This window comes from Castor canadensis, chromosome 2 (assembly GCF_047511655.1).
Source record: "Castor canadensis chromosome 2, mCasCan1.hap1v2, whole genome shotgun sequence".
NCBI lineage: Eukaryota > Metazoa > Chordata > Mammalia > Rodentia > Castoridae > Castor > Castor canadensis.
The window spans coordinates 138407794-138419808 of NC_133387.1; the positions used below are offsets into that span (position 1 = coordinate 138407794).

At 37.7% G+C, this 12015-nt stretch overlaps 1 protein-coding gene across 2 annotated transcripts in view; it reads right to left on the minus strand.

The window, feature by feature from the left end:
• Fbn1 (fibrillin 1) overlaps positions 1 to 12015 on the minus strand; it is a 237322-nt gene that overhangs the window by 94727 nt on the left and 130580 nt on the right. For both annotated transcript variants that reach the window (XM_020160570.2, XM_074065892.1), the window contains exons 13-17: positions 11699 to 11818; positions 8421 to 8546; positions 6494 to 6616; positions 3306 to 3428; positions 2129 to 2281 (exon numbers count right to left, since the gene is read on the minus strand). In XM_020160570.2, coding sequence (XP_020016159.1) covers positions 2129 to 2281; positions 3306 to 3428; positions 6494 to 6616; positions 8421 to 8546; positions 11699 to 11818 — 645 coding nt within the window. The remainder of the gene's footprint in view (positions 1 to 2128; positions 2282 to 3305; positions 3429 to 6493; positions 6617 to 8420; positions 8547 to 11698; positions 11819 to 12015) is intronic.

The following is a 12015-nucleotide window of genomic DNA, read 5'->3' on the forward strand; positions in this document are numbered from 1 at the left end:
GTAGGTGTTACTGAGATAACTCAAAAGTAGTGCAGTGGAGACACCATTTTGGTATCTCCCAGAATTAGTCTCAGGTGGGTTTAGTGGACTGATGTCTGTGGGGAGAAAATACCATGGTCTGAAGGCTGAAGAGGCCAGAGGGCCTTGTGTATAGTATAAATCAGCCCCAGCAGCCAGTGAGAAATGGCTTCATAGGCAGCTTGTTTGACATGCAAAGCACAAAGATGAACTTTAGAATTGCAAGGTTGCAATTTCTCACTCAACTGACTAAGATAAGATACTCTAGTGGGTATTGTCAATACCTGTTAAAAATTCCCCCTCTGTCCTGAAATGAAGAATATCTTACTTTGGGATCTTTCACAATTTGACATTTTCATCCACCAAAGAGGTGGAGAAACCAAACAAAAACTACCTCCCCATGTGGACAATTTCCATGTATATTCAGTAAAGCATAAAAGAGAAGTCAGTGGAGCTGGGTGTCAAGTTTAATTAAACTTTGTTGCTTAAAGAAACTTTGCTGCTTAAAGAAATTGGGTTTCTTCTGGTCCCCTTTTTCTAAACCCACACCATTTCCCTATGTATCATAAGACTTCTTTGGAGATGCACTTGGTTGAAAGGAAAATATTAAAGAACTGTATGTGTCAGGTTTCCTGTATCCTAAGTCTTGGCCCTTCCACTCACTCAACACATGAATAAATCTCCTGTTCCCTGTGTGCCAGTTTTCATGATATTCATCTGTCTTGTAAACTCAAAATATGTAAGAAGAATACTTTGAGAAAGTAACATAGAAAAGGATGGTATTAATAATACACAACTGTAATTACTTTTATTTGATAGAACATGGGTATATAAATGAAGTATATTAAGCATGTATTTAACAGATTGTTGATCATATATAAAATGATAACTTGCACATTATTCACTGGGTGAAGTAATCAACCGGAATAAAGCTTTGTTTCTTTCTTCATTATTCTATATTAATTGTACAAAGGGATTTCATTGTGATATTTCCATACATGCGTACAAATGTACTTTGATCAAATTCACCCCCTCAATTACTCTTGAGCTTTCTCTTTTAATTGTCATTCATCATTTTTTTAAAGTCTTCCCTTTATCTAGTTTCTCATCATATATTTTAGCTTCTAACTCTTTAATTACAAAGATTGTCACTTTAAAAAATGAGAAGTCTCTAAAAATTACGAGTTAATCTTTAATTCATTTTATTTAGGGCAGAAACGAATGAACTGAATTCTAGATGTAAACCAACCAATCAGAACTACATGATTTCAATATTAGGCAGAACATTATTTTCAGATATTAGATGTTATCATCTGTCTAGTTACTTTAAAAATATGTTCAAATAAACTCTCTTGTCTTCATTTCAATAAACTACTTTCACTTTGCAAGTAAAAATAATTTACAACTGCATGGGGCCTTCTAGATTATCTCAGGCAAATCATTTTGTAAGTGAGAAGGCCAAGGATCCCTTGTGCGTATTATTCTGCTTTATAATTACGTTTATTAATTTAAGTCATCTCAAATCCTTAAATGAGCAAAAATGCACATATCACAAAACTCCCAAAGAAGTAATCTGTCTACCCATGAATTGGGGAGCAAGCTTCAGAGTCACTGGCCAGTTCTGTTTTGACCATGCTGTGCCACTGGGACTGGAGAAAAATACTTTTTCCCTAGGGTTGAATAAAACCATTTAGGAAAAGCACACCAAAATCAACATGTGGGATGTGAACCAGATTCACAAATGACTTTCTGGGAAACTGTTGGAAATATTCAGGTAGTCTGAAAGTATTTACTTTTACACTGTATAAAATTCTGCTTTTCGAATAGTCGGCTCCTGCAAAAGGCAAACATCAAGGAGCCGAACATATCTCACAGAGCACGAATACTATGGGAGTGGGGGTATTCGGGAGGGAGGCCCAAATGCACTGCCTGTCACAAATGATTGTGAGGATTGTGACTCACTGGCTGGCCTCTCCCAAGATCCTCAGGAAGGTACAGGAGGTATCTGGAAAACATAATGTAACCTTTCCCTGTGACTTCTCTAAATGCAGAGACTGCAAATGGTGACAGAAAGCAGGCAGCATGAAAGCACCTCCAAGATACCACGTACCTGAATTCTGTGCAGGACACGGCTGGCAGGGTTCCCCAAATGCATACTCAGTGCTGGCACAACAACATTCAGATTTCGTAACAGCACCAAACAAGGGCTTGACACACTGGCCTCTCTTGTATCCCCCGTAGCATGTGCTCCGCATGTGTGTGTCTAAGTAGGAAGAAGCACTTATCATGCTGCTGCTTTAAACACAGGAGAACCCCTGATCAAAAGTGAAGTAGCCTTCATCTCTCCATTGTCTCTGTTCTAACTCACAACAAATGCCTCTACTATTAGAACTCAACAGTGAAACAAATAAAAATAAAACAAAACACCAAACACATCTGGCTCACAAGCCATGGAAATTGATGACTAGATTCTACATTCTGTGAAGTGTCATGGTTTACCAAACTGTGAGGCTCCCAAGTGCTGGGATTATATCTCACTCATTTTTATCACCCCAGACATGCACAAAGCAGGCACCTAATAAATGCTGAGTGAATGCTGAATCTCACCCTGTGATAAGTAAGATCTTTATTAGAAGTGTGGCTACCCCAAAATAAACATGCAATTATCAAATGTCTAAATTAGGTGTATTTTCCAAAAAGGAGAGAGATTAATCTGCAAAAGGTTCACTATATAAATCAAAGCCATGTTATCTTTACCATCAGGGAGGGCATTTCCATTTATACCCAATCCTTTCCCAATACAAAGAGTTTACTGAATACTTTTCTTAAAAATTAATTTGAATAAAATTTGTACCTATTTCTCAATAAATCTCAGACTTCTTATAAAGTCACCTAAAACTGTTATCACAAATGTTTCTGGGTTATCTATATTTGCCTTTTCATTTCATACTTCCCTTGAACATTTAATTCTTTCATTGAAATGTTCTCCATGAAATAGTGAGCATATATGGCCAATTTCAAAGACCGTTATCAACAAAGAAAGGTTGGAGAGACTTAAGAACAGCTATGAATTTAGATAATAAAGGGGAGAAGGAGAGGTGGGGATTCCCTGGCTTTTCCTTTATCTCAGATTTAACTTTCTGTTCACAAGATTAAAATCCAATTTATGCTATACAAATATCCACTATATCTTATCTGCTAGGGTAGAGTGTGTTTTGGTACTCGTGGGCTTTGTTGATTGCCAGGGGGTACTTCTCTATCACAAATAGACTCAGAGTGTTTCTTACCAACACACACACGTCCATCCAGACCCACTGCCAGTCCGGGGAAGCATTCACATCTATAGGAGCCGTCAGTGTTCACACAACGCCCGTTCATGCAGATCCCAGGTGTTTCACACTCATTAATGTCTGTGGTGGGAAGAGGTGCTTATTTAAAATGAAGAGAATTTTATTTAAAATTATAACTTGTTTACCTTTATAACACTTGAAAATGGGTAGGATAGAAAATAACATGCAGCATCAAAAATAAAAGCTTCTAAGAGACTTTTTTTTTTTAAACCTAAAATAAGACTCGCAAAGGCTAAAAGAGAATTGGAGGAAAAAGGAAAATGACTGCTGAAAGACAAAGGATTTTGTATAATGCACCACGTGGTAACTGTGCCAGAAATCTGGTTTGATAATAAACTGTTATCTTCAACGCAGGCAGGAAGCTTTTCCTTTTGGCATTTGGCATCCAGGCTGGTTTCCCTCCTACTGTCACTACTGCGTTAGCCCTCTGCGGCCATGAGCCTAACATTAAGAGACTAAAATTTTACAAATAAGCTTTGAAGGAATACCATAGAAAAAGAACAGAAAATGAATATAGATGATATTTTTTGACCACCCTTGGCAAATAACAGCTCTGTAAGCAACTGAAACCCAGCAAAGGAAAGTCTTTCTTCGGCATTATAAACATTTTACAGTATCATGTGTATATACTTAGAGAGGTCTGGTAAAAGACTTTATTGGATTTATACTGGTTAGTAGTAGAAGTTTTCTCCCCTCCTTCCCAACATGGAGAAGTAGAAATTATATCAAAAATTGTGTTTTGGAAAACATGGGTCACATAGAAGCAAATCACTTTATAACAACTCCTTTGACAGTATACACTAACGTATGTGACTATTTCCTTCCTCCTGACCTTAAAAAGACAAATTGAGAGTGAAACACCTCCATGTTTTTCTTAGCTTGTGTTGTTTGGCACAAAAAATATATTCAGATGGTCCAAGATTTCGTGTACAGATTGTATTTAAAACAGCAGTTAGATTTAAATACATGTACTGAAAATTGGTTCAGTTATTTTAGTCATCTTTTTGTTCAAGTCAAAACCTACAGTAAAACCGTGGAGGCTAAGGTCTGAAAAAACAAGACAAAGGCTTTTTAATAGGTATGGAGATGGGGTGAAGATCTGGTCGGATGTAAGGGCCAGGCCCAGGATGTAATCAGATCAGTTAATGTAAAGGTTAAATTAGCATTGTTGATTCAGCTTTGAACACTCACATCTTTCCTGGCTCAGAACTCTATTAAGTGCTTAGCACTAAGAGAAAATCTTGTCCCATCTCATAAAGAGAAAAAGTAAAAAAAGGAAGACAATCAGCATACAAAGGATTACTTTATTTTTTCTTCTATTTGTCTGATTATAGTGTGTGTATCGATGCTCTAAACACTAGAAAAAAAGAAGACAAATGTATAATATGGAGCTGTGGAGCTCTCTTTCTCACTTCTTCCCTCCCCTCCCTCTTTCCCCACTCTCTCTCCCCCTATAAACAAGGATACGAAAGTCAGAGCAAACCAATGGAATCATCAGTAATTTCATAATTTCAAATGAATCAACCAATCCATTTATTGATGAGATGCTATTTTGCTGGCTGCAGGACCTAGGTTCATCTATGAAGTCAAAATGTCTTCTGAAACAGCACCATGTGTTGACCACACTTAACACTGAGAGGTGGCTGCCTGGGTCACTCAAAGCTCACAGGCACTAAAAGCGAATCTCAGATGCTCTGTGCATTGAAAAGAAGGGAAGTGTTCTCCCAGAAGCTCACAAAGGGGCTTTCACATTTCCTTCCGTTATTTTGTTTGGAAGCCTGATTCCAAATATTCCAGCCCTCATTCCCTCTCCCTTTCTTTTTACCTTGTGCAGCACCTAGTTTGCACAGTTTGACAGGGTTTCATGCTGTCTGACATTGTAGAATATTTCCATGTGCTAATCCTGTCTTCCCATACTAAGTTCCTCCCAGCCAGGAGCTCCAAAGTACAGAAACCATTTTTCCCACCCCACATCTGAAAAACTCAACTGTTCTGTCTTGCTGTGAAGACAGATTTTCACAATATTAAGAGTCATTGACATGAAGGTCATAGAGGATGTAGGTAAACAACCAAAGGCTAGAGGCTCTTTTAAGCCTGGAGAAAGTGTACATCTTGCCAAGGACTGACTGCCTAGAAGACTTCCTCTAAAACACCTTTACCAAAGCCGTCCATGGGGGACACTCAGGCAAGAGGCACCATATGACTTCTTCCTGCTTTCTCAACCTTAAATAGCTTGACAGACTGCACTTCTGGAATTGAAACTATGAACAGAGGCTCGGAGTATGGCCTTTTTGCCAGATTTTCTGGATCTATTTTGAGTATAAGGTTTTTCAAGAAGTTGGGCTCCAACTCAGATCTGAGACCCAAGTGCCATAATCACTCTTTCCTGACTGCATAAGGCAGGAACCTAACCACAGATCCATCTCCAACAGCTCTTTATAGGATTCCAAAAGCAAGAATAAATCTCAGCTGCTTCGATACCTGGAGCAATGAGATTATTTCATAAATTACCATGCTTCACTGGCTGTTGGCCTGTTTATTTCTTCTGCTTAATCTTGTTTCCCTTTTTTAGTTTATGTAATTTGATAAATCCTAAATTAATTGACTATGAAAAAAATTTTTTTAAGATCGATAGAGGAAATAATGAAGAAGATATCACTGCAAATAAGAGTCTATATAGGACTGGGGTGTATGGCTTAAGTGGTATACACTTGCCTAGCAAATGGAAGGTCCTGAGTTCAATCCTCAGTACCAACCACAAAAGAAAAAAAGAAGAGCCTACAATATTCTGCACACAAGTGAAGATGTAAGGTATGGTAAAGGATAGCCATCAAGAAGCCTAACTGAAAGCTGGACACATTGGCTCACATCTATAATCCCAGCTACTTGGGAGGTGGAGTTCCAGAGGACCAGCTCTGGCAAAAAGTTACCGAGAGCCCCATCTCAACAAGGCCCTGAGCTCAAAGCCCAGTACCAACCAAAATAAAAAAGAAGCCTAATGCCCTTCCTCCCCAGCCGGGAAGAAGAGACAGAATTCAGTTTCCATACGGAAGGTATGGAACCAGACAATGCAGAGAGGAGAGAGAGCGACTGGAGACCTGGCCTGAGAGCTGTACGGCACATACCTTTGCAGTAACGGCCGTCTGAGGCCAGCTGGAATCCGGGTTTGCAAATGCACTTGAAACTGCCATCCTCATTGATACACATGCCATTGAGGCACATGTTCCTTATGCTGCATTCATCCATGTCTGAAGAACAAAAAATACATTTTTGGTTAGAAGAGTAAGTTTAACAAAGGAAGACAACCTGGATGGATACCATTGTGTTTCTTCCTACTTCTTTCTTTTATTGTTATGATAGCCCAAGGCTAACTGCCATCTAAATTATATCACACCAAGAGACGGGAGGTCAGATGAAATAGGCATCTCAAGTTCAATTTAATTTGACAGAAGTTAACAGGATCATTTTAGAGCAGCAGTTTACAAACAAATAACCAGTGGGTATATTGGTTTCACAGACTCAGTATTTCTAAAACAGTGAAAATGAAGTTAAAATTAAGACCAATGGCGTTTGAAATGTATTTAGGCTACACACTCTGATTCTTTTAAAATGGAAACTGGGAGAAAGCTTGTGTTTTGAAGCAATTTTAAGAAGAGGTGGGAAAAACAGACTTATGTATGTATGTATTTGTTCAGGTACTGGGATTTGAACTCAGGGCCTGGCACTTTCTAGGCAGGCATTCCACCACTTAGGCCACACCCCCAGCCCTTTTTGCTTTAGTTATTTTTCAGATAGCGTCTTGCATTTTGTGTGTGTGTGTGTGTGTGTGTGTGTGTGTGTGTGTGTGTGGATCTGGACTGCCTGATCCTCCTACTTATGCCTCCTGCAGAGTTGGGATGACAGGCACATGTCACCACACCCAGCTTATTGAGATGGAGTCTCCCAAACTTTTCTCATGGGCTGGCCTCAAACCATGAACTTCCTAATCTCCACCTTCTGAGTAGCTGGGATTACAGATGTGAGCCACTGTGGCCGAATGAAAAATGCATTCTTAAAATGTCAAATTCAACCACAGAATATAGCTGAGGACACTAACCTGTAGGATCTGTTGATCAAAGGAATAGCTCTTTAAATTCGTTGGCATGCTACCTCATGTAATATTACAGCCATCTTGGGAAGCACTTGCTCCTCTAGACATGGTGTGTTTTTACTTATAGGCTTTACTCAGACCAAAGTAATTTATGATTTTTCTCCTTTCTTTTTTAGAAAAAAACCAGATTCTATCCCTACTGAGAATTTTGACATTAAGTCTCTGAATTGAATCACTGAGATAATATTCTGCCAAAAATGTTTCTTAGAGCAAGTTTGAAATTCTTTTAATGTATGAATAGATTCTTGAGATCTTTCCCAAAGATGTTGGAAAGCATGATAAGGAGTGTTCTTCACTTTTTGCTAAAGGTCTGCATACATAATACTTATATTTCCTATTCAACGAAAATCTGGCAGGGATAAAAAAACAAATCTTTTGAAGTATTCCAACTGAAAAAGAGGTGATGAGTTCAAGAGGCAACATAAAAGCCTGGCTCTCAACAGTCAGTGTTTTCCTCAAACCAACAGTATCTTTCAGGCACTGGTTAGTGTATTTTAATATTACGCAGGTACTTTAAATAAAATGATTATGACTGACTACAGAATATATGGCTTTGATGTGTTCTATTTTTTTTCTTTAAAAACCCACAATGTACAAACCCCAAGTGTATAAAATTAAGAAGTAATGATTTATGCTACAAAAGTTTCAGCATCACCCAGGGCATTTAAGTGGTAGACTCTCTTTGAATATTAAAATGGTATTCGAATCCCACAAATGTGAATTAAAGATATGACTACAAATGTGAATTAAAGATATGACTCTTGTGGAAAATTAGGCTTGCCTCCTGGATAGCAATATGTAAAATATATTTGACACTTTTATCTTTTGCTCAATATTTGATTTGGTGTTGTTCAGGATTCCCAATAGTGAAGCTGTGATGGAAGAAGATGGCCTGTCATTACCTTCACAGTTTTTCCCATCCCGTGTGACATGGAAGCCCGCGTTACACACGCAGTGAAAACTCCCATCCGTGTTGATACATCGTCCATTATTGCAGATCCGGCCATTCTGTAAACACTCATCAATGTCTAAGAGCAAAGAAAGAAAGGAAGAAGGAGCTTTATTTAGGGGACTTATGGTTATTTTCTTTCTCCCTCCCTCCATTTCCAAACTCATGACTTAAGCCATGGGTTTCAATTATTTAATAATATTCTTCAACATAAAAGGGATATCAAATAACATAATATGTCAGATTATCAGTGTTCAAAAGACATGACAGAAAAAAATACCTATATCATCACACTTAGCTTAACCTAATTGCTATTAAGACTACTTATATCTCAATTCAGTAAACAAAATAAGTTCATCATTTTCCTAGCTAATTTATTGAGTGGTATACAACATTACTATACTGAACTCTGGCTGGTGTCATTTAATACATGATTGAAAGAGTAGATCCTATAGCTATATTTGAATAGCAAATAGTAAAACACAAATGTTGGTTTTTTAAAATCACTTAATTCCCTTGAAAACCACCAACCACATGACTATGAGACTTGTACCTTCCTTATGGCAGTTCTGGTTCAAATACTGTTTTATTGCTCATCTATTAGTCATTTTTATAGCTATAAGTATTTTATCTATTAAATAAAATATTGGTGCTGTGGGAGTAGCCCTCTTTTTTCTATTGTGCTTAATATTATGCCAAAGTAAACCATAGAATTTGATATGAAAATGTTAAAAATGATAACAACTCAAAAAACCTGCATCTGATCTCTCATTTAAAGACCCCATGTGAACAACATGGTGCCCTGGGTTATCTATTTCTAGAGACTACAAACTGGATGAACATCAAAGAGGACAAACACAGACTGCCCTGTCTACTCAGCATACAGTCATTTCCATCACTCATTCCCAGAAGATGGGGCACTGCTCAGAGTTGGATTGGGAGCACACCTAATCCATGCAGAGTGGCGGCCATATTTGCCTGAGAGTAAGTGTCATGCATATCGCTAGACAATAGCATGTGCATTTATGGCGTGTCCATATTTCTGTCTACCCTGTGTCTGCACCACGGTGTCTTGTGGTTGACCCTCCGACGCACTTTCTTTCTGGGCAGATCCTGCAGTGGTTTCCACACAAGTCATTGGACTAGCTAAGGCCGTCTGGGCTTTTCTTCTGTCTGATCTTTGTGCCAACAACCTACGATGTTTTTCTCTCTCCTTTATTTCTTAATCCTTTCAAAAGTCTGACTTGTTCCACGCTCCAAAAAAAGAGTAAAAGCCACATATTCTTGAGCAGACTATTTTTTTAGGATGCTGTAATTTTTTGAGATCCAAGGTTAAAATAAACAGGAAAAAGAGTTCACCTTTTTCTCTTCACCAATTTCAGAATGCTATGGGAGCTCCTACTGCCTTACAGGCAAATTAAAAGCTTGCCATTATCTACTGTGTTTCTGTCTCTTCTGTCCTTCTGTCTGGCCCCTGTGTTGGACCCTGTTTTGGACCATTCTGTGATGACTTTCATCAATCAAAGGACATGGGTGTGTTCTCAACTTTTTATGTTCAGGATAAGCAAAGTATCTTTTTTTTCTGATCTAAACAGGCTAATTAGTACATTTTGGGTTTCATTATGACATTTCTGCATATGTTTAGAATGTACTTTGATCATAACTCTGCAAGAAGATAGTGTTCAAGGTTGGTAGGCTATCCTCAGTGTCTAATAAATGAGCCTCGGGTCAATGAGCACCACAAACATTTACAATGGCTGGCCCTTGTCCCACTGAGTCCTCTCAGCAGTCATTTCTCATTGATAATTAAATACTGCAGTGCCTGTACAATGATTTCATTTTATTTTCTATTGTAGAATGTCTAGTACACTGTTCATATATGCTAATTATTTTAACCAAGATTTCGAATATTGAGAAGGCTCTCAATTCAGTTAAATATTTAACCTACTCATATTTAAAATTCAGTAAACAGGCCATTAATGGAATTATCAGCATGTTGAAATGCTGTGTTACAGATTTTTTCTGCTCATAGTTGCCACTTATATGTAGTGTACCTAAATATATTGATGGTCATGCATCTCCAAATTCAAAGATTTTTAAATCAGTTCACTGAAAAAAATTAAAATGTCTATATGTCTTCAACTCACATGAAGAATTTTTGCTAAAAGAGCAAGCAAAATTATCTCTTATTCATGTTTTTTTGGGGGGAAGTTTGTCACAACTGAGGATTGAACCCATTGCATCATGCATACTAAGCAAGCACTACAACACTTAAGTCGTGTTCTCAGTGCTTTTTTTTGTATTATGTTCTTTCTTTCTTTTTCTTTTTTGAAATCAGTCTTGCTAACTTTTGCCCAGGGTTGGCCTGAAACTTGTAATCCTCCTACATCTGCCTCTATTTCCCAAGTATCTGGGATTACAGATTGTATGCTATCATGCCCGACTCCTTTCAATTTTTTTAACTGACATAACCCTCCCTACCTTTCCTTGTGTGTAATAGTGTTTGCTTATTTTTATATTGTTTCACTGGATTAATGACATAGTTCATTCTGTGCCAAATTTATAGATAGAGATAGAGATTTGAGTTCTCTGAGGATAGGCAGTATATCTTATTTATTTCTGTCCCAAAATGTGAGTATATAAATGTCATTCAATAAAAGGAATATGGGACAGCTTAATAAATTAATTAAGAAATAAACCTGAGGGAAATTTTTATGAGAGGACATTTGTAACAAGGCTTCTCAAACTTTAAAGTGTATACATATCACTGAGGGATCTTGTTAAAATGTTGGTTCTGATCCAGTTAGTCTATGATTGGCCTGTGAGTCTGCATTTCCAACCAGTTCCAAAGTGATGTTGCTGTTAACTACAAAAATGAGCAGCAAGGACTTAGAGCAACTTCTTTATTCTTTAGACTTTTCCATTAAGGAAGAAACTACATACAATTCCACTGGAAACACTTCAGTTTCTGTGACACAAAGAAAAACCCCATTCCATAGCTCCCAGATAAAAAAATTAGCAAGCAACAGGGATGAAACAAAAGAAGAAGTAAAAATAAGAAGGCACAGAAGTAGCAAGTAATTTGAGTGTTTGCCAGATTTTATAGTATTGTCCTCAAAAAATGCAAAAAGCAACAGGACTGAATTAGATTCTTTGGGCTGGGATTATTTAAACCCCACTGAAGTCTTTTGAAGCAAAGATCACACCCCATGTTTCACAACAGAACTGTACCTCGGCACTCTGTCCTGGTGAGTGTACTCTGGTAGCCAGCTCGGCAGTGACAGGTGTATGAGCCCTGGGTATTAATACATTCTCCACCAGTACAGGGGTTTTTCTCACACTCATCAACATCTGTAAAAACACAGTATATCTTAATAAGAGATAATATAGCAATAGCTCATAATTCTAAGATTTTATAGGTTTCTTTTACACATACAAAACATTTGTCTTTTAAGAAATAAAAAGCTTAATGAAAGGATCTACTTCCTTTCCACTACAATACACCATGTCTCTAGCTATATGGAAGACTGGTTGAAGAGTTCAAATGT